Below are 22500 nucleotides of genomic sequence, written 5' to 3' on the forward strand. Positions count from 1 at the left end.
ACTCACCAGGGTCTGTCTTATACCCATTAAAACGCCACTGCCAAACGTTACATTCCACAACTGCAGAGGAACTAGGAAGTACAACAGCACCCACAAACCCTGGCTGTAAAACGCCTGAGCTCCCATGGTTCCATGCAAGTCCAGCTCGAAATGGTTTGTGCTTTGCCAGCTTTTGTTTGACTGCCAAACAACATTTCAGAACGGAGTCTGAAGGCTGCAGCAGGATGCGGCCTAAACAGGCGAGCTACTGGCTACTCGACTGCCACAGGAAACGACATCACCCAATAAAAGCCTGCAGCCTTGACCACAGGGAATGATACCAGATCGAGGCCATGCGCGGCTAAAATATAGGGAACTATAAACAGTGTAGTCGTGATGTGAGACGCCCAGACCACCAAATAAGTTCATAGCAAAGTTTGTCAAAAACCTGAGACCGGGTAGGAAATTAGCTTGTTAAATTACGACGATGGTAATGTAAGCAGTGACAGTTATTAACGGCTGTTAAATATATCCTCGTTAATCCATAGCACATTAAAAAAAAAACGCATTATGATCACAATGTACCGTATCAGGTAATCTGAAGAGTCGTAAAATACATGATGCTGAAGTTTAGTCCGTTCTTTCGGCCAACGTAAGTCACACTGCAGAAGAACAGCAGCTAAATGTATAAATAAAAAAAAAAAATCACAAGTGAAACTGATTCTATCCCTCAAGTTATGCTGACCAATCAGCAACGAGATGCATTATCGCTGCAAGTTTTAGTGAAATCTCTCAACATGTCAGTTATGACTCTCAAGGCTTGAAAAGTTAACTTTGAATTGTAGCTCCCCTAATAGAGCAATCAAAGTATTATTATTATTATTATTATTATTATTATTATTATCATCATCATCATCATTAGTGAAAACACAAAACTGAAAATAAACAAATAAAACAAAAATGCAAAGGTTACAGTACACTAAGAGAACAAAAAAAAGACAGATACTATGGAAAGAAACAAGGCGTTTGTTTGTGTATCCTGATGTTGTATATGTAAATACTTTGTCATACATATTCCAATGCAAAATGCAGAAATTATTTAAAGTAATATACACCAATGACTGATTTAAAGCTGTTTCTCAATGCTATTTCTATAAACTGGAAAATATTTGTATTGTCGCAGGCGCACTAATTTAATTGGTCGTCTCCTCTGCCCTGTGCTGAGATGCTATGTGTGCATGGTGTTGGTTGGGTGTATTTCTGCTCTGACGAAGGTGTAAACACAGTGGAGAAAAGTGTGCAGATAGCTTGTTTCATTACAAAAAGACCAAAAATGCCATAAAAGTGTAGAGATCCTTCTCTTCTCATCCTTCCCTCATGTGCTCAAGTCATGCACAGTGTGTCTGCAGCATGCAAGTGCTCTCCTCTTTGTTTTCACATGCACCTCTGGTTTAAAGGTGTTACCATGCAAATAGAGGTCCTGTGAGTACTGTGTGCATATACGTGTCCATTGTACTCATGGGGCATGGAGTGCACCTATATCTCACCAAATCTTTTTACATTTTCAGCATTACCACATACTGTGATTTGAGCTGGCAATTTGGAAACCTGTGCTTTTGCAGAAAAAAAGCGAAGTTTGTGATCAGAATCTATTGCAAGCATTGCTAAATTACAGTATACACCATTTACTAACTAAAAAAAGTGGTTTTGGGGCTTAGTTACTCTTTACAAGTGCAGCTCAGAGCCAGTTGTGCATGATTTCTTTGAAATGCTGTTTGAAAAATACACTTCTGGGTCACGTGGGGGAATGCCTTTTCAACCTCTGAGAGAGTGATGGAATCATCAGATGAGGTAATTAGCCATGCTTTAATTTCAATTGGACAAAATTGTGAAGTGTGGTTAATTAAAAAAAAAAAAAAAAAAAAAAAAAAGCTCAACTGTCACTAAAGGTCAACTGTGCACCAGTGTGTTAGAAAGTCACCACAGACAGCAGCTTTACAATGTCCACAGTAATGCAAAGAGTGTCATCAGAGGGTGACAGGATTAATCTTCATGGTTTGAACTTGTTTGGCATTAGATTGAATGTAGCAAAATGCTTATTATTTATATGTAAAGGCTCTGTATCACTGTTTTAACGGTATAGGAAGTACAGAATTTTTACTGAATTTTGGCTTTTAATTAGAGCACCCCGTCAAGATGCATTTATTACAGAGAGGCTACACACTGGCAAAGGGTGATCCCGCTATAATATATGACTAATCAATCAAGAGGGAACCACACTTTAATTTCATTATTCAACCTGTTGTATAATGACAAATAAACTTCCTTGTATCCTTGTATCCTTGTATATTATGTTAAAGGCTGGAACACTGTAAAGACACATCATCTCTCCATTTTGTCGAACCTAGGCCAGTGGTATCTGAGATGTCACCTGAGATGTCTGATGGACAGACAAACAGCATAGAGATTTACATTGGAGGGTAGATGACATAGAGAGGACAGAGACGGGAAGCAGAGCAGAGTGTCTCACCTTGCCATATTTTTGTGCATAGGAGCCTGTGAGCAGGGAGTGAAAAACAATGATCGTCTCATCCAAGTCCCACACAAACACCCTCTGCAGAGACAGAAACACAGAGAGTGACTCAGTTTGCTTGTTCAGAAATGGTGCATCAATTGTCCTGGCCCATGCCTGGGTGTCTAAATGGACAGTGACATGGGTGGTCCCGTCTCCATGATGTTTCTCAGCTGAGACTTCTCCTGTCTGCAGCCACTCCTCTGATGCACTTTGAGGTTTGCATAAAGAAAGAGGATGAAGGACAAGAGACATCACAGTGATTTGGTGTCAGTGGAGAAGCCTGGGGGACATCATGTGTGTGTCTGTCTGTCTGTGTGTGTCTGTCTGTCCACGGCAAATCTCACTACTGGGTTGAAAAGCCAAATTCACTGTCGAGCTCGCTCAACCACCACTGCTGTCCCTCTATCTCACTCTCTCTCTTCCAGGGTTGCTAAACAGCGGCCCCTCACCTTCACTTATTGTGTAGCTCGCTTGACCACTGCTGCTGTCTCTCTCTCTCTCTCTCTCTCTCTCCTTCTCTCTCTCTCTATCTCTTTCTCTCTCTTTTCCAGGACTGCTATACAGTAGGCCCTCACCTTCATTCATTGTTTAGCTTGCTTGACCACTGCTGCTGTCTCTCTCTCTTCCAGGTTCGCTTCCAGCACTTCATTCACTGTCTAGCTTCTTTTTTTTTCTTTTTTGTTTTAGCCTTTTTTTTTTATCCTATTGTGGCCATTTTCTCTCCATGTCAACGGCAAATACACGGGAAAAAAAATGTAAAAAGTATCAAAGTGGGGTTTAAAATAGGTTACATGGCCTGATGCCTCATGACTAAAAAATGACGATAATATTAATATGTCAGTGGACTATTTGCCTAATGTTCACTGGTCTTTAGTGTGTATGTGAGAAAGAGAGACATTCAGTAGTCATTTTGAATTTTGCCATTGTAATTTGTGTTCTTTTTTCCTGACCACTGGTATAATGTGAAATAAGCTGAAACAGATGCAGCTAAACAGATAAACTCAAGAGATTTTAGGAGTTTTGAGGGATATTTTCTATATTGTATAATATTTGAATCATGGCATCATTTAATGTGTAATTTGAAAATACAATTGGCTGCTGAGTTTTTCCCAAATTTTGCCTATAGCCTGTAAGAGGGGAGATATGCCTGGCGGACATCTGCACTCCACTGAGTGCACTCTTGTAGTGTTGGTTAATATCAGTGGGCGTGTTTGATCCCTCACCTCGAGGTCGCTGTCAGGGGGAGGGGAGGGATTGTTCTTGCGGCCCCTGCCCCGGGACTTGGACCCCCCACTTCGGCAGGCACGATCATCCAGGTCTTTGATGGGCGTGGAGGGGCTCTGCACTGTATCAAAGTCCCCTGAGAGTGAACACACACACACACACACACACACACACACAGAACAGATGCTCACTGTCTGCAAAGCTTTCACATTTACAAAACATAAAATATCTAATAACCTGCAAAGCACTGCAAAAATCTCTTCAAACTTCTAATTTCTTCAAACAAGTGAAAAAAAATCTGTCAGTGGGATTAGATAATTCTCCTTGTTTTCAGCGCAGTTTCACTTATTTCAGTTTTTTTTTAATGGGAACAAGTTTGTTAAACAATTTGTTAAACAAACCGATTCCCATTGGAAATAAGCGGATTATCTCATCCCGATGGCAAATATTATTTCACTCGTTTTAAGAAAAACAAAATTTTAATACTGATCATGAGACTACATGACTTGTTATGATGCATTCATACTGCAATAGTAATAACTCTGTATAGTAATAGGCCATCATGTCAGGGCTAATATTTCAAGGTATTTTAGCATGGCAGGTCAAATGCAGACCGACAAAAACCCAAAACATATTTCCACTGCTGCTCTGTTGGTTTTGAATTATGAACGAGCCACAGTAAAACTGCATATGTAAAGATTTAATGGTGAAGCAAGAGATGGAACAGCGCAATAAATTAGAGAACAGTGACGATGAGAGATAAGTAATCTGATGCTGCTTACATAGTTACATAATATCACGCAGAAGTGTATGCAGACATACATAAGAATGCATGGGAAGAAATGTGCGCACACACAAAGACACACACACTTAGTGCCATATGCTCCCACTGCTGTGTGGTAACTAGAGCCAGACTCTAAGCTTCAGCTCTCATATTGTTATGTCTCAATCAGAGAAAGAGGGAGAGATGGGGGAGAGGGGGAGGGTGGAGGGAGGTGAAGCACAAAGACATGGAAAGCAAGTGAGTGACAAGAGAAATGGATACAAAATGCAACTGTGAGAGCGGAGAGAAGAGAAAAGAGAAAAACTGAGAATGTGAGTGAGCGAGAGAGTGGAAAAGTGTCACTGATGGGAAGAATGATAAGCTCCTTTAATCAGACCTCCTGAGTTTCAGCCAAAATAAAGCAGACAAAAATTAGAAAGGAAAAAAAAAAAGAACGAAAAAGAAAAACAGCAGAATACCAAGTCATACACTATATTACCAAAAGTATTCGCTCACCCATTCAAATGATCAGAATCATCTAATCACTTGGCCTGGCCACAGGTGTAAAAAATCAAGCACTCAGGCATGCAGACTGTGAAACAAGACATTTGTGAAAGAATGGGCCGCTCTCAGGAGCTCAGTGAATTCCAGCGTGGAACTGTCATAGGATGCCACCTGTGCAACAAATCCAGTCGTGAAATTTCCTCGCTCCTAAATATTCCACAGTCAACTGTCAGCTCTATTATAACAAAATGGAAGCGTTTGGGAACAACAGCAACTCAGCCACGAAGTGGTAGGCCACGTAAAGTGACGGAGAGGGGTCAGCGGATGCTGAAGCGCATAGTGCAAAGAGGTCGCCGACTTTCTGCACAGTCAATTGCTACAGAGCTACAAACTTCATGTGACCTTCAGATTAGCCCAAGTACAGTACGCAGAGAGCTTCATGGAATGGGTTTCCATGGCCGAGCAGCTGCAGCCAAGCCACACATCACCAAGTGCAATGCAAAGCGTCGGATGCAATGGTGTAAAGCACGCCGCCACTGGCCTCTAGAGCAGTGGAGACGTGTTCTCTGGAGTGATGAATCACGCTTTTCCATCTGGCAATCTGATGGACGAGTCTGGGTTTGGAGGTTGCCAGGAGAACGGTACATTTCAGACTGCATTGTGCCGACTGTGAAATTTGGTGGAGGAGGAATTATGGTGTGGGGTTGTTTTTCAGGAGCTGGGCTTGGCCCCTTAGTTCCAGTGAAAGGAACTTTGAATGCTTCAGGATACCAAAACATTTTGGACAATTCCATGCTCCCAACCTTGTGGGAACAGTTTGGAGCGGGCCCCTTCCTCTTCCAACATGACTGTGCACCAGTGCACAAAGCAAGGTCCATAAAGACATGGATGACAGAGTCTGGTGTGGATGAACTTGACTGGCCTGCACAGAGTCCTGACCTGAACCCGATAGAACACCTTTGGGATGAATTAGAGCGGAGACTGAGAGCCAGGTCTTCTCGACCAACATCAGTGTGTGACCTCACCAATGCGCTTTTGAAAGAATGGTCAAAAATTCCTATAAACACTCTCCTCAACCTTGTGGACAGTCTTCCCAGAAGAGTTGAAGCTGTAATAGCTGCAAAAGGTGGACCGACATCATATTGAACTCTATGGGTTAGGAATGGGATGGCACTTCAGTTCATAGTATGAGTAAAGGCAGGTGAGCGAATACTTTTGGTAATATAGTGTATTTCTGTACATGTGGGTATACTTTAGCTCTTTTCCATTCCTCTCCTTGCCCCTCTCTCTCTCCGTCATCCTTCTTTCTCTGACTCTACAAAGGTGACATATAATGTAAATCCAGTCTAATCAAAGTTGCTAAGGCTAATGTAAATATAGTCTGATTCTCCAATTAGCAAGTCAGATGCCAGGTCGCTATGGCGACAGTTTGAGACTTACTTCCTGTAGTTCATCATGACTGAAGGAGCGGTTTTGAACTCAGTTACCCATGCTGTGGTAATTCATACTGGAAACAAGATTATAGTGTCCCAGTCTGGAGTGGTTAAAGCGCTGACAGCTGTTTGTGCATTTATAAAGTTAGAGCTTAGTTTAAAAAAAAAAAAAAAATAAATAAAAGACTAGTAGTAGTGGTGTAGTGTCAGTGATTTCTTAGTTAAAACTGGACAGCAGTGTTGTATAAAGGACCACAGCAGTGATTTTGCATGTTTACTGTTTTATACACTAAATCAATGTATGTCACATTTCTGCTAATCTTTTCCCAAGCGGTCATATTTTGGAACTCTGATATCATTTTTTCTTCCTTTTTCCCAGCCACTGGTTTCCATTCATTCCACTGATATGAAAATGAACTTTCAGAGACTTCAAACTTTCTTCACTCCAGTATTCCATCACTGTAATAAAGTCGTCCACATTAGTTTTTCTAAAAGCAGCAGCACTGTTGTATTTTGATGACTTGAAACTGGGTGGAGTGAAACGCTCCCTCCACCAGGGAAAGTAGTCCCCAGGGAAATGTTTGTCTTACACACAATTGTCAGCTCTGCGGTTTGTGATTGTTGACGACTTTGTTAGCTGCAGAAGCAGAACATTATAAGGTGGGTGCCTGAACCAAAATTCATATTTGAAAATGGCGGGATTTTGATGATGTGTTGTAAAATATTTAGTACTGCCAAATGATTTGAAAAATGTTTTGTTGCAATGGAGAATGTGGATCAATTGTGGAAAAATGGGACAAACATTCAAAATCACTGTTGGGGTCCTTTAAGGGAACCTATGTTGGTTTTATAAGCAAAAAGAAAATGGCCATTTTTTTTTGGGTCACACATGACTTTTGCTTTCAGGACGTACCTGGGTGAAGTTCAGCAGCCTGTCCTGTCATGGCAGGGGTGGGATCTTGCAGCTGATAGGCTGCTGTGGACCCTGTACCATCCACACTATTGGAAGTCATATATGTCCCATAAGTGGAAGCGGAATAATACTGGGCATACTGGTTTTGGCCAAACGCTGTATATGAGGGGTAATCCTGCAGAAAGTAAAACAACAGTTACTCACACAAAGCAGGTATAACACAACCTTTAGCCATGTGAACATGTTTGTGCACAGTGCAGAGAGAGAGAGCAAGAGAAAGACATAACAAGATGGGGGAGGCTCACTTTTCTGGAACGGTTCAGACTGGCCCCAACTTTGAAGACCGACTTTACAACTGTTCCCTCTCATTTCTGTAATCTTTTATTCCCTCCGTTCTGTATTTTATATCTCCCCAACAATTAAAGCCTTGTGTTGCTGGTTTTTACTGACCCAGTGGAGATGGGCTCTTTTATGAGTCAGCTCTCTAAACCTGTCACTATGTCCATCTCTACAAGTCCTTATAAACTGCAGCACACACGCACATACGGGCACACACACACACACACACAGAAACACACATTTTTGCCTAGAGTCATACAGAACTTCTTATACGCAGAGGCATGTTTCTTCTCTTTTTTGCTGTTACTTTTTTTTTTTTGCTCCCTTTCTCTTTTTCTGTTAAACTCATACACACACCATATTATTTCCCTGTATCCACCCACACGGGCCAAACTTTAACTCTCCTTCATGTAAACAGCCACATCTATCATGGTGGGACATTAAAACTCCCCTTTAAGCATTTTACTACCAGAACACAATTTGTCATTAGGACATAGAGAAATATTCAGAACAAAACAGACTTTTAAAATGACTAATTGTCTGTTTCTCTTCTGAGGTTGTTTCTCCTGAAAGGTCACAGTGCAATTAGCTTTCATTTGCTGAAGCTGCTCTGAATGAGGAGAAGTTGTGTGGGAGCACAACTGTAAAACCACTTCTGGTCTCAAATGCTATTGCAACTGTACCATACAAAGTTGAATTTTAATAGTGAGGCAAGTCACATTCACTCGAACCACTAAGAGCAAACATGTAACACGGTTAGTCTGCTCTTGCAAAACCCCCTTAGGAAATGGGGTTTCTCATTGGCTTGAGAAAATGTTGCTTAAGCTAGCCTTTGGCTGGACTGCGCCATTTTTGCAGGTCTAAACATACACATGCATGGAAGGACACACACATCTACCTGCTGTGTGGCAGTGTAGTTGGCTGGGTTGGACACTGAGTTGTTGGTGGCATAGAGGCCTGAGGAAGGAGTGAAACTGGAACCTGGAGAGAGACAGATGAAGGGAAAGTCACTAAACATACACACAAGACAACTGTATTAACTATGCAATGTCATTCACAACACACAAAAAGGTAAATAAGATGAAAACTTTAATTTTCTCACTGAGAGTGACGGAATATCTATAGCACCATAGGTGGGGAAAAAGCAGATACATTTTCAATTACTGTTTCAGTGAGAGTTTTCAGTGGTGCATTTTCCTCAAATTGGAAACAATGCATGATTATGAGATTTGAGCCTGGCTGGCAGCTGAGTGGGACCACTGTGAGTGTGTCCCTGGATGCGTTGCCCACCAACCTGGCATCTGATAGGGTGAGTAGGCAGTCTGTCCAGGCTGGGGTGTGGTGAAGCCGGGGCTGTAGCTGAGGCCTGTCTGCAGAGGAGACTGACTCTGGGCCAAGCCACCCTCTGTCTTAATGCCTGGCAGCATCACACCCAGATCTGTCCCGAGAAAATGTCATGGAACAAATATGAGGTTTGGATAGATTACAGTATGAATAAAGTGGACACAAATTTCAAAAGAATGCAAGAGACACAACTTTTGGAAAGCTTCCTGTGAAAGAAAGTGCTTACATGATACTTGTATTGTGCTATTTTATTGTGCTATTTTGTGAGGATCAGGGCCTTTTCTGCTTGTATGTACATGAATTAGATAATCAGCAATGTCTTAAAGCTGAAATCTAACCCTATAAAGCCATTTGTATCATATATGATACACATTTTCAATTCCGTTTTTCGTTTTCAGTTTAATCAATACTTGACCAAAACACTGTTGTATACCTTTGAACACTTCCCCTGTTCACCCTGGACCATACCATTGGCACTTCAAGTACATATCATATATCATACACCAGAAAGGTTGTGTAATAACATATTTTTTGAATTTTTTTTAATATATATATTTTGTTATAGGACTAAATAAAGGGTTCAATTTCAAAAAAATTGGAATTTTCTGCCAATTCTTTCATAGTTCAGGCTTTATAGGGTTAATTGCCACATATTTGTGATTCTGTGATGGTGAACTACAGTAAAGATGAGGCAGCATCTCATGTCCGGCAGAGTGAAAACATTGTCCACTGAGCAGGTAATACAAATGTGGTTTGTTATTTTTAGTACAATGGCTCCATTCTGAACAGACATTAGCGCTGTTAACCAGGACATCATCCTGATATAGCATGCAGCTATGTCGCCATGTGTGCTCGTACTGTACATGTGTGTTTGTTGCCATACCATAGGTGGACAGTCCGTAGGCCTGCCCTGTCTGGGAGTAGGCGGTGTAGACGGTCGACTGCTGCATGCTGCTGAATTGGGGTTGGCCTGCGTACGCTGGCATGGGAGGAGCTGCCGGCGTGGACAGGATGTGAGGGTAAGGCCTGCAAGATGAGAGAAAACAGACAGAGAGGCAGGACAGATTGAGGGAAGAGGATGATGATCTATAATGATGATCTTGTGAGGCGGTAAAAAGCCCTTTTTGGACTGCTGAATATGACACTAATTGCCTTCACTGCAAAAACTCAAAATCTCACCTCAGAAGTAACTTGTTTTTAGACAATTGTCTCTTGTTTCAAGTGAAAATTTGCTTGTTTCATCGGCAAAATTTGTTTCTTGTTTCTAGCTAATTTTCACTTATTTCAAGTGAAGTTTCACTTTTTCCACTGGCAAATTTTGCCAATGAAACAAGCAAATTTTCACTTGTTTCAAGTGAATTTTCAATTGAAACAAGTTAAAATTGTCTAAAAACAAGTTACTTCTGAGGTGATCATGTCTTATTTTAAGTGTAATGAGATATTTTGACTAGGAATAAGACATTTTTGACTTGAAATAAGACAATTAATCTTGGTAAGATTTTGCGTTTTTGCAGTGTTGTTAAGATGGAGATTTTTTTGCAGTAAAGAGGTGCATGGCCTTATAAGGTAGCAAAACTGGCTTTTTTTATGCTGCACTTCATAACATTCATGGTGGTTTTTTTCATTGGGGGTACTAAATTACTTCATTTGAGGGTCTAATTGTAAATAAAATGATCCCATTTGGGCAGTGGACAGGTGAAACTTACTACTACTAGAGGGTGAACCGATATGGCATCCTAGAAAATGCTTAGAAACTGCAGTATAAAATGTCAGACTTACTTTGAGGGGTAGAGGGGAGGAGAGTACTGGTGGGCTGAACGAGGGCTGTAGCCGCTGCTGGTGATTACTAAAAAAGAGATCACAGAACAACAAAAAAAGCATCAACAGGTTATGGATGGTGCAAATTCAAATGTTCTGTTTTCCTTTCCATGTGGAAAACTCCTCCTGAACAGCACAATTCAAGGCCTTCAGATCAGTCGAGCTGAAACGCTGTTCCAGTAAACACAATTTGAAACATTTTGCATGGCAAGGAGCCAACGTCTCCTTTTAGACGGCACTGCAGCCCATGCCTGAGACCCTTGCAGCGGGCCTCACAGTAAAACACAATGTCTGTTTGTAGTCATTGATATGTCAGTGCTCAACACTGACAAACACCCCGCTGCTTCCAAACCCTCACTGTGTGTTGCCTAATGGGTTTTGTGTGTGCATGTGTGTTTGTTTTGCTACAAGAAGGAGAACAGGCCGTGTGTTAGTCTGAAAAAAAAAAAAAAAAAAAAAAAACAAGAGTAAAAATGTCTCTCCCTCTCTCTCCTCCGTCTGCCAGTGTTTCATGACGCAATCCAAGGACAGGCAATACTTCATGGGATTAAAGCTTTCAGCATGCCTTCCACTGAGCTGAAATGAGCCGGCAGCGTGGGTGGGTGTTTGTGTGTGTGTGTGCGAGTGTGTGTGTCTTAGCAAGAGCGACCTGAGAGACCAGGAGACACAGACGAATTTAATTTTGTACGTTTCGACAACTGAGAAAGGCGGACGTGCATGGGTGTGAGTTTTCTCGAGCGTATGTGTGTTATGTGTTTTTACCTGAGCCTGCGTATGTGTCCAGTGCTGTGTCGCTCGTGGTAGTGACTGTCTCGCTGTTGTTCATAGGCTCTGTTTTCACTTAGGGAAGACGTAAGAGTGAGAAGGATCAGTATCGGGGTGGGGGGCAATATTAAAGTACTTATTACAGGACAGACACACACGCACACACACGCACACACACACAAAACCCTAGTGACTAAAGAACAGCAAACAACCATGCAGTTGCAGTGTGAGGAAAGTTCCATTTCTTTGTCTTTTTCTCAACATACAGTGTAACACAGTGGTTCTCAAATGGGGGTACCCCTAGGGGTACGCTGGAGTACTGCAGGGGGTACTTGAGTTTGTTTTTTTTTGTTTGTTTTTTTTAAGTTGATTTAAAAAATATCAACCATGCATAAATCCTAAAATAATTAGCCTATGCTAAATGAGTTCAATAAAAAATGTAAACGTAAGTTCAATAAACCTTTGACCAGGAAGCCAAAAAAATCAGTTCAAAAACAAGGAGAAAGAAGTGAAAAAGAAGCAAAAACAGAGCCTACAAGACACCTCTGCATATGTTTTTTTTTTTTTTTTTTTTTTTTTTTTATATATATACCATTTAAAAAAAATTGCACTGGTCGAGGGGTACTTGGCTGAAAAAAATATTTCAAAAGGGGTATATTAATGAAAAACGTTTGAGAACCACTGATGTCACATACAACATACATATTGTGTACAAATACTGTATGAGGGGTTCCCACTGTGGCTTTGACATAAAATTCCATGAGTTTTCCATGATTCTCCATAAATACTGGTGCCTTCAAGTGCATGCCAGAAGCTTGTAAATCTGATATGGAAAGTAGGAACTTCTGACTTGATTGGCACTCAAGTGCACAGACAGATATCAGCTAAGGGACACGTAGTGAGTTTAAGACAACTTCAGGGAGCAAATATTGAAATGTTGCTTTCTATTTCAGCAGCAAAATGAAGGGCAGAGGTTAGAAAGCATCACAAAATATCACAACTCACAAGTCAGGTATCATCAACATTTCCAAATTGATTATGAGTTTCATGTGGAACTAAGATGTAAATACAGTGAACAACACAGTGTTTCTGGCATACCCTTGATGGCATGTCAGAATGCTTCCATGACCTAAAAATTGTGTTCCTTTCTGGGTTGTTGATGTTTGTTTTCAGCTAAGAAAGGATCTAAAGGGGTCAGCCCATTGGTTTACACTACAGTTATTGTTGCTGCATAGAAAAATAACAGTCGAAAACCACCTTCTAATACAATGAATATGCGAAATTAGTTGTAAAATGTACTCTAGTGTATTCATTCTATTGCTGCAGTCGAGTGAAAACTATGTATCTCCAAGTTTGGGAATTTTCATGTTTAACTTACAATTTGAGAATTTACCTGTTCCTCGATGGGTTGAGAAAATTCTACAACCCTTGGCTTTGTGGAGGTTTAAAACTAATTATACAATCTCAAAAAAATACATCAAGCTAAAAACAAGTTTTTCTTTGTTTCTGAGATGCTGACATTTTGGAGATACATGGTTTTCACCAGACAGCGGTGATATACTACTCTTTATTGAAATTCCCTTGTACTTCCTTACTTCCCCAGAGACTATCAAATTCCCTGACTTTCCCTGTCTGGAATTACACTCCTCAAAAATTCCACCACATTCCAGATATTCCATAACGAGCAGGAACCCTGTCTATGTACACTTATGCACACACTATGATAAATTCACAGTGGGATCCAAAGACATAAGAAGCTGTAACAAAAGGCCAGAGCACACTTCACAGCAAAACAAATCAGAGCAAGACGAGCACAAACAAGGCTGTAGGCACAGATGTAGAATCACTATTGATCTAAACCCTCCCCTTCACATTTAAGACAATGAATAACTTCTGACCCCAAAATGGACCCTAAATTCACACACATGCGCCTCTGTACCATAGTCCTTGGAGCCCGGGGCAGGGGACGGGCTGCTGCAACCCAACAGCCAATCAGCCGTGTTTAGAATTGTCATGTTTTCTCCTACAGGGGTGCAAGGTGGGAAACTGGTGAGGTTATGATGATGCACTGACAACCACTTACTGAACTCAAGACTTCCAGTCTCAAGTGTATGCAAAAGGCAAAGGTCACTCAAGTTACAAAAGCCTAATATAATCTGTCCATCCAGGTAGTGAGAAATGGCAAACTGTGTCTGTTCACCTCCAATGAATAAAAATTCAAATTATATATGTATACAGTTGTCCCTCGCTATAACGCGGTTCACCTTTCGCGGCCTCGCAGTTTCGCAGATTTTTTTAGTGCAATTTTGCATGCTTTTTTTTTTTTTTTTTTACAGCGCATTGTGTTATGCGTCCTGATTGGCTAAGGGAGAGCCCGCGCATTGTGTTCTGCGTCCTGATTGGCTAAGGGACTGTAGACCATTGTCAATCAATCTCCTCCGTGCTGGTAGGTTTTGATCTTTGGTTTCATTCTATAATACTGGACTTATTTTTCTACGAAGGTTTGAACTTTGAGAGTTTAAACAAGAGAGAAAAGTGAGAAAATGTTAATGCCTGTCTGAGAACAGTGTATAAAGTGTGTAGTGAGGGGTTTTACAGCCTTAAAACATCTAGAATAATTGTAAAAAAATAAAGCTGAGTACTTGGCGGATTTCGCCTATTGCGGGTTATTTTTAGAACGTAACTCCCGAGATAAACGAGGGACCACTGTATATATATATGTATATATATCTATATCTATATCTATATAGATATAGATATAGATATAGATATATATGAAGAGAGAGAGGGAGTGAGAGAGAGAGAGAGAAAGAGAGAGAGAGAGAGAGAGAGAGAGAGAGAGAGAGAGAGAGAGAGAGAGAGAGTATGTGTCATTGTTTTTAGTTTTTCACATGTTAAGTTTTGATGGTTTGAGCTTCTCAAAAAATGCCCCTCCAGCCCCATTGTATCATTGTATTGGGGTGAGGGAATGAGGGAAGACAGAGAAAAAACACAGCAGACTGGAAACCTCAGCAAATCACACACACACTACTTGGAAGGATGGAACTAAGGGCAAGTGGGAAAAATCCTTTTTTTTTTTTTTTTTTTTTTTTTTAATTTTGGGTTAAATGCTCCTTTAATGAGTAAAAACATACATGTAAGTGCCACAATTTTTTTTTTTTTCAATACTAGCAAATGCTTCCCACAGCTGCTAAATGCACGTGATATAGGTTGCTGATCACAACTGCAGTTCATCAGCCATTCCTAATCACCTTGAAGCTGTTTTCCAGTTGTCTTTTTTTTCTTTCCTGAACATCATAGAAACTCATCATCATCATAGACTCTGACCACCTGAGAATTCTAGTCTAGTCAATTTAGGACAACTGTATTAATCCCCTCAGGGAGCAATACAACCCATCACACAGGCCCTAATGAAGACAGATGAGTCGCTATGGAGACAGCCGGGGGCCAATGAGCTGGCTGATGTCAGGTGAGGGGAATGTTGGATATGTAGTTTGTTTTGGCTGTGAGTGTGTAGTCCCAGCCCTGTCTGCTCAAACCATTAACTGTGAGCTCATCAAAAATGATTTAATGTGCTCTAATATGGCTTGAATGCACTTTTAAGTCCATTCTGACCACTGTGATTCAGCGCCCGTGTGTGTGTGTCCAAGTGAGTGTATCGCAATAAACAGCAAGTTGACTAGAATGCGGCATCTCAGTTTTTCCATTACATACTATTAACAGTGCTTTCCATCCCATGTTAAATCACTAACACATCAAAGGGTTTCTGCTCAACAAAGCACTTGCATTGAATACTCTCACTCCAGAGACTGTGACAGAGTGGGAGATCGTGAGTGAGAGAAGGAAAAGATGAGGTTGAGAGAAGGGGAAAAGAAAGAGAAAGGGTTGATGGGTGATGGTGAAGGAGAGAGAGAGAGAGAGAGAGAGAGAGAGAGAGAGAGGACCAGGCTCACTAGTGTTGACATCTAAGAAAGCGGTGATGCTTTAATGCTCTTGTGGAGGAAATAGTTTCCAGTGGGATTTTGGGCTTCCACTCAAACATATACACATTCAAAGATACACACATACACACACACACACACACATACTTTGCCGAGTGGTTAGCGGAGGAGAGCAAAAGTGCTTCACCGTGTGTTTACACACATTCTACAACGGCTTACTCAAGCACTCATGCTAGTGATGGTGTGTGTGTGTGTGTGTGTGTGTGTGTGTGTGTGTGTGTGTGTTTGCATGTGCGCGTCTCCCTTCATCTCCATCTCCAAATTCCTCAAAATGTATTTATCTGTGCATGTTGAAAATCCTTTTGACTGGTGTAGTTTCTCCTTACGGTGCAAGCTCTCACACACACTCTTGTGCTAATCTTAATTTCAAATCAAAACTTGAATGGATTTACGTGTTGCTCAAACTAGTCAAACAACATTTTGATTGAGCGGCTGAACTGCAGCATTGACTTTCTTAGCATGTTCATGGATAACTTGATGGACAATAACATTTCATGGGGAAAAAAAAATCTTTTCCAACTAGTCATTTAATCTCATATTCATTTTTAAAATGTTCTTCAAACAAGACAAAAAATTGACAGATGAGATGATTCCACTTGTTTCCAGTGCTTATCAGCTTGTTTCCAGTATTTTCTTGAATGTCATTTTCTTGATCCTAGTGGGCTGATGTGCCATATTCTGCCTTGTTTCAGCATATTTACACTCCCCAGCAAAAATCCTGGAGGAAGTGAAACAGCATTGGAAACGAGTGGAATTATCTCATCACTCTGGCAGATTTTCTCCACTTGTTTGAACAAAAACAATATTTAACACTGAATATGCAACTCACTCACTTGTTAATATTGACATTTAGGGTTAGAAAATAATGTGCAACAGAAAATTAACCCCGACTTCTTCCTGTCTCACAAGACCTGATATATGTGCAAGGTAAATCTTTGGGAACTAAAACATAATGCGCTCATTTTGTTCCTTTGGCCACGCTCCTGCAGGCCCAGCTCCTCATTCACGATTATGAAACAATAACTCAGTGCCTCTCAGAGGTATGAAAGAAACAGCGACATGTCTCCCTTCTCACCTCCTGTTCCATTGGTGGTGATGGAGGAGCTGCCGATATTGTTCTTGTCCAGCTTGGAGCCCGTCGAATCTCCACCTCCCACTCGGTTATGAGGACTGGCTAGGTCCTGCATTTCCATAGACCTGCAGGGGCAATCCGGGTTTGGGAGGGGAACACACAATAAAATGAGCTCCGAATCATGAACGAGCAACAGATCAACAGCAATGTGCCACCTCATTCCCAGTTACTGTGCTAAGATCTCATCCAAGGCACTCAATCACACATATTTAAGCAACGAAAACACAAACACACACACTCATAACCTTCCACTCCCTACAGAAACACACTTACACACTCTCGCATGCTGCTCAGTGCCAGTTAGCTTACATGCACATGTGTTCAAAGGCAACAGACATTATCTGCGGGCCTGCCGGCTCTTTTATAGATAGAATTTGTCTGTGTGTGTGAGTGTGTGTGAGTCTATGTGTATGTTTGTGTGTGCGCCCAATTCTGGGCTCCAGTACAAACCCACAAACTGCCGGCATACTTGAGTTTTACAGTGTGTTCTGCATGCATGACTGGGACAAACCAGTGCACAAGGTGGTAAAGGTGGAGGGAATGAGGGTATGCGTGTGTGTGTGTGTGTGTGTGTGTGTGTGTGTGTGCGTGTGTGCGTGTGTAGACATGACGAGAATGAAGATGCATATTTATGGGTAGTCTGAATGCTGGAACAGAATCCCGCCTGCAATATATCAATGTGAGAGGTGTAATCGCTGTTTACATAATATTAATGCGTACATATTGCAAGGAAAACCATAAACATGTTGCTTATATGACCCTTCATCAATACCGCCATGCACCCAAGACATGGTTCGATGATGAGTCAGTGTGTATATGTACGCAAGCTCATATGAATGTGTGTGTGTGTGTGTGTGTGTGTGTGTGTGTGTGAGCCCTGACTCATGCTGCCTGCAGGATGGTCACGCTTTTTGCTCTTGTGTGTGACATCAAAGTGAGAATGACAGAGATGGAGGGAGAATAAAACAAATGCGGGCTGCCGTAATAGCTCTGTGTGAATGTGTGTGTGTGTATGTGTGTGTGTGTGTGTGTGTGTGTGTGTGAATGTGTGCACACACACATGTGTTGTGGTCTGGAAGCAGGCCATCTCAGTGCTATGGGCAGATAGTATTTGCCACACATGACTGCAACCCACAGTCTGACTGACAGGTATAAACACACAGCTTTCACTGAAAAGAGAAAGAGCCGACTAAAGGGTGCAGAGGAGAGGAGAGGAAAACAAACACTCTGCGTTAACTCTCTGTCCACTCTTTTCTCCATTTGCAGCCAAACATGCACCCTATTCTCCTTCATACCTCAGGATGAAAACACTATCACTGTTTTAACATCGACAACACCTTCAAACAATGTCTAAAAATATATATATATATATCACTATGAATGCTGTAAAAGCTAATAACTTTCACAGATTATGGTCCTTTTTTCACGTTTCACTCTTTTCACTCTTTTCACTCTTCCTTTTCCACTCGTGGATTTCAACACCCCTCTTCCTTTTTCTTTCATCCTTCCACAGCAGGAAATGATTCTATCTCTCTCTGCCATTTCTTTTTTTTTTCCCCCCTGACTCACTCCTCTTCTTTTTCGCTCCTCTCTGGAGGAGATGGCAGGAGTTGGTGTTTCATAAACTCTTTTTCTGGTTTTCGCATCATGTCTGGTCATTCAGAAGATATACTTCATAACACTGCAATGCACTAAATAAGCCTACATAGGTAAACCACTCTAAATGGAACACATTGCTCATGACTAGTTACTGTATGGCATTATCTCATTGAGAAGCAGAAAAGTGCGTCAAATTCTGTATAATCGATATGTAAGTATTCGAATTCAGTTTGACTGTCAGAGTGTGTGTGTGTTTGTCTGGTTTGAAGACTTTATTATTGCAAATGCATTATGTGATAATTGTAAATGAGATTACAAATGTGGACGGGCTTGCAAAATGAGATATGCAAATGTGCACTGAGATCTGCAAAAAAGTACCTTGATTTGCATATGTGTACAGACATTTTTAATGTATATAATGTACATTTTTAATGTATAATGTAATGTATACTGACATTAGTCCTTATCTGCTTGGTTCTGAAATATGTTTGGATTTCTAAATGTTAGCCACATTTGCAAATGTCTGCAGAGACTTGTCATTCTGAAATATTTAGCGCCTGTTTCTTTTATATTCAGTTTTTAAAAAGCCATATATTTGCAAATTAGTGACAAAGCAATTTGTGAATTTTTTGCTTCATATTTTGCAGGACTCACATGTAGGTCTCACTAAACATTTGCAAATTGTGGCACACTTTTACGAATTGCAGCACACATTTGCAAATCACAGAACATGCAGATCTCCGTATGCCTGTGCAGTACGCATTTGTAGATGTCAATATACATGTGATGTTTCATATTTTTTTACAGAATTCAGTAGATATTTTTAAATATCATGTTACACCTTTGCAATAATAAAGTCTTGATTTTATTTTTCTATCACTGTATTGACATTATCACCGCACTCAGTTGCAGTTAAACTACAGTGAAACACGCTGCTCTGTGTCCAAAGAAACATGACACACATATTTCCAACAAGGCATCCACACACACATGTGCGAACACACACACAGCATTGTCAAACACTTAATAGTGTTTGTCATATTACGCAAACACACACGTACAAGCGTACCTGGCGTCAGAAGGGTCTGGAACATGAGAATCACTGTGTGATTTCTTCACCTGCAGAGAGACCAGAGGAGAGGATGAGGAAATATTACTAAACAAAACACACACACACACACACACACACACACACACACACACACACACACACAGAGTTATTGAAAATCCCAGGCCCAGTGTTTACAAATCAGACAAAGTACATTAGTATCATGAGAAATGGTGAATAACAATAGACTACATTCCCACTCACAACACAAACTTCCAAGCAAAGAACAGAAAATTGTGCCAGCATCCTAACACCAAACATTAGGAACCCAAAATTGAAATGCGTCAATGTGAAGAGATATTTGCAGTGAGCAGTGATATTACCACATCGCTTTTGAAACGAACATGCAGAAATAATAATCAGCTGAGAACAAGTGTTTCTCTGCAACTGCTGCCAACTGTGACCGGAGCGCTAACTGGCTTCTAAGTGACAGATATTAACTTTCCCTTGTTCACCCATGACCCTGCTCCACCCTGAGCTCAGGAACCCTCCATCCTCAAGCCTTAAGTTGAAAGGTCACAGCGGGGTCATGTTAGGTCACATGGCTCACTCTTCACTCTTAAACAGCACACTGTAGATACTAAATCAAGCCTCGACGGTGAGGGGTAACTGCATCGTTAAAGACATTTGGCGATGTCAATCAACGTGCGTCGGAATGCTTTTTTCATCGTCTAAAAAAAAAAAAAAAAAACACTTTTTCTTAAAATGAAGGGAACATACTAGTGCAAAGGTACCATGCACACTCTGCACTCACACTCAGCCGACACACACAGGCTTGTTTTCTGTGCGTTGCTGTGTGTGAGGGTATGCGGAGGTAGGCTGCAGACCAGCGGTTCTCTATTAAAATTCCTCTCTCTTATTTGGAACAGGAACTAATTAGAACAGTAAATGCAGGGCGGAGCGACGGCCAATGTGTACCAGCTGCCCCATAATCACTGTGTCAACACACTGTCGAGGTGTAGGGCACGCGTGAGGTGCCAAACACACACGAAATGGTGCACACACACATGTACCAATATACAAACGCACAGTCTCCCACACACACACACACACACACACGCAGAAGCATGGATACCGGTCAAATTCTCCTGGGCAGCATATATTCAAGTCATTTGCACATTATCGCAATCACAGGCAAGTACACAGAGTATAAGCACTTGGCAGAGCATACGCAAACCTCAAGGTATTTTAAAAGTAGGACATTTGTGTGTGTGTGTGTGTGTGTGTGTGTGTGTGTAGGGGGCTGTGTGGTGTTATGGTTCTGATTAGAGGATCCTGCTGAGAGCGAATAAGAAGCAGCACTTAGCTGTTTAAGACAAGGTTCAAAGGTGAGCCGGTGCCCTCGTATGGATCACTTTACACACACACACACACACACACACACACACATAGAGGAACCACTTTCATGTCACGTTTCATGCTTTCCTGAAATTTTACAAGGCTGTCAGTCACGACATCAACAGCATGGCCGTGAGAGACTGCAATCCACATGTAGCACACACATGCCACTCCGTATATATACGTACACACACACACACACACACACACACACACACATATGATACACTACCCAGGCCATTTCTGTCCTGACATGATCTTTGAAAACACCACTGCACACAGGCTTTGATCCTGAAAAGCTTTTATCATTCTCCGCTGTCCTTACGCACTGTCTCTCACCCCGATCTCTCTGTGGGTCTCTGTGTTTCTACCAGAGACTTTTTCCCTGCTCACCGCGCCAACAGTCAGATATCTGAGCCACACCATCTTCTTTTCAAGGAAGCAGTTAGTACTGCTTGGCAGATAGAAATATATTGAAACAATTTAATTTAACAATGCTCAAAGCGGGTGCCCTGGTAGCTCACCTGGTAGAGCGCGTACCATGTATGAAGGCTGAGTCCTTCCTGCAGCAGCATGGCTTCCATCCCAGCCCCGGCCCTTTACTGCAGGCCATCCCCTCTCCCTCCCTTCCTTTCCTGTCTCACTACTGTCACTATCAAACAAAGCAGAAAAGCCTCGGTTTTCAGTCTCATCTTATAGTAATGAAATAAAACGCACCAAACATTATTTGGATTTTTTTTGGGGTTTTATTTCATGTACTTTTTTGACCGTTTTTCTTGTTGAACGCTCAAATGATCAAAATGATAACTAACTACCCAACTAACTAACTAAATAAAAAAGATTCAGTGTTACATCTAAAACATCTCGACTGCACTGCGTCTCCAAGTCCACTTTGCATTCAAAACTGTTCATCGCAGAGATATGATGGTGAGAATACACCATGACTGCAAAAATACCAACCAAAACTCCGATGCAAAAGTCCAGCTGTGTAACCACTAATCCTGTGAGGATATCAGAACAAAAAGGTGGTCCTGCATTCAGCCTTGCACTTTCCTTCTCCTCCAGTAAAACACACTCTGCTTCAACTCGAATAACAGTGATGGGCCTCAAAGTACGCTCTTATGTGGCCGTGAAGCCTGAAGGCCCTATCTGTGTCATCTGAGCCACTTAAATAGGTGACCTTTGACCTGGTTGGCCGGGTGACCGCTCCGGAACACAACCTGCCCGGCCCGGGACTCCCCAAGGGATACAAACAGGTGCCCCAGTTAATTAGCACTAATAACAATGATTTATTTAAGGAAATTATATACTGCTATGTTAGTGTTGTTACTTATTAATCCTATTTATCCGCTGAACTGAAGGTAATGACAGAGTTAGGCCCAATTTGAGCCTAATTGTCAGTTGAAGTCCGTAGTAAGAAGCAGTAGTAAGTTGGAAATAATGACAAGCGCTTTATCCTGGTTGTGTTTTCTCATTTTCTCATTCATGGTCCTTTTCTTCTCTTCTTTATCTTGCCCACTAAAGAATGTTCAAATTGACTTTAGAAGTGCACCAGCAGAGCTTTTTGTTATTATTTCTGGCAAAACGTAAAAACCTCGAACACTGAACAGGAAGAGAAAATGGAGAGAGAGAGAGAGAGAGAGAGAGAGAGAGAGAGAGGGAAGA

General features: G+C 41.3%; 1 protein-coding gene across 10 annotated transcripts in view; it reads right to left on the bottom strand.

Moving 5' to 3' along the window:
* The window catches only part of eya4 (EYA transcriptional coactivator and phosphatase 4), a 53006-nt gene that overhangs the window by 11249 nt on the left and 19257 nt on the right, over positions 1 to 22500 (bottom strand). For 5 of the 10 annotated variants that reach the window (XM_030047196.1, XM_030047197.1, XM_030047195.1 and 2 more), the window contains 11 exons: positions 19459 to 19508; positions 16734 to 16855; positions 13597 to 13680; positions 11655 to 11732; positions 10854 to 10920; positions 9958 to 10100; positions 9025 to 9168; positions 8629 to 8711; positions 7392 to 7566; positions 3778 to 3914; positions 2510 to 2593 (listed from right to left, as the gene is read on the bottom strand). In XM_030047196.1, the coding sequence (XP_029903056.1) occupies positions 2510 to 2593; positions 3778 to 3914; positions 7392 to 7566; positions 8629 to 8711; positions 9025 to 9168; positions 9958 to 10100; positions 10854 to 10920; positions 11655 to 11732; positions 13597 to 13680; positions 16734 to 16855; positions 19459 to 19508 (1167 nt within the window). The remainder of the gene's footprint in view (positions 1 to 2509; positions 2594 to 3777; positions 3915 to 7391; positions 7567 to 8628; positions 8712 to 9024; positions 9169 to 9957; positions 10101 to 10853; positions 10921 to 11654; positions 11733 to 13596; positions 13681 to 16733; positions 16856 to 19458; positions 19509 to 22500) is intronic. The other 5 variants (XM_030047202.1, XM_030047203.1, XM_030047201.1 and 2 more) reach the window with 2 other exon arrangements.

The sequence above is a fragment of the Myripristis murdjan genome, chromosome 24 (genome assembly GCF_902150065.1).
Source record: "Myripristis murdjan chromosome 24, fMyrMur1.1, whole genome shotgun sequence".
Taxonomy (NCBI): Eukaryota; Metazoa; Chordata; class Actinopteri; order Holocentriformes; family Holocentridae; genus Myripristis; species Myripristis murdjan.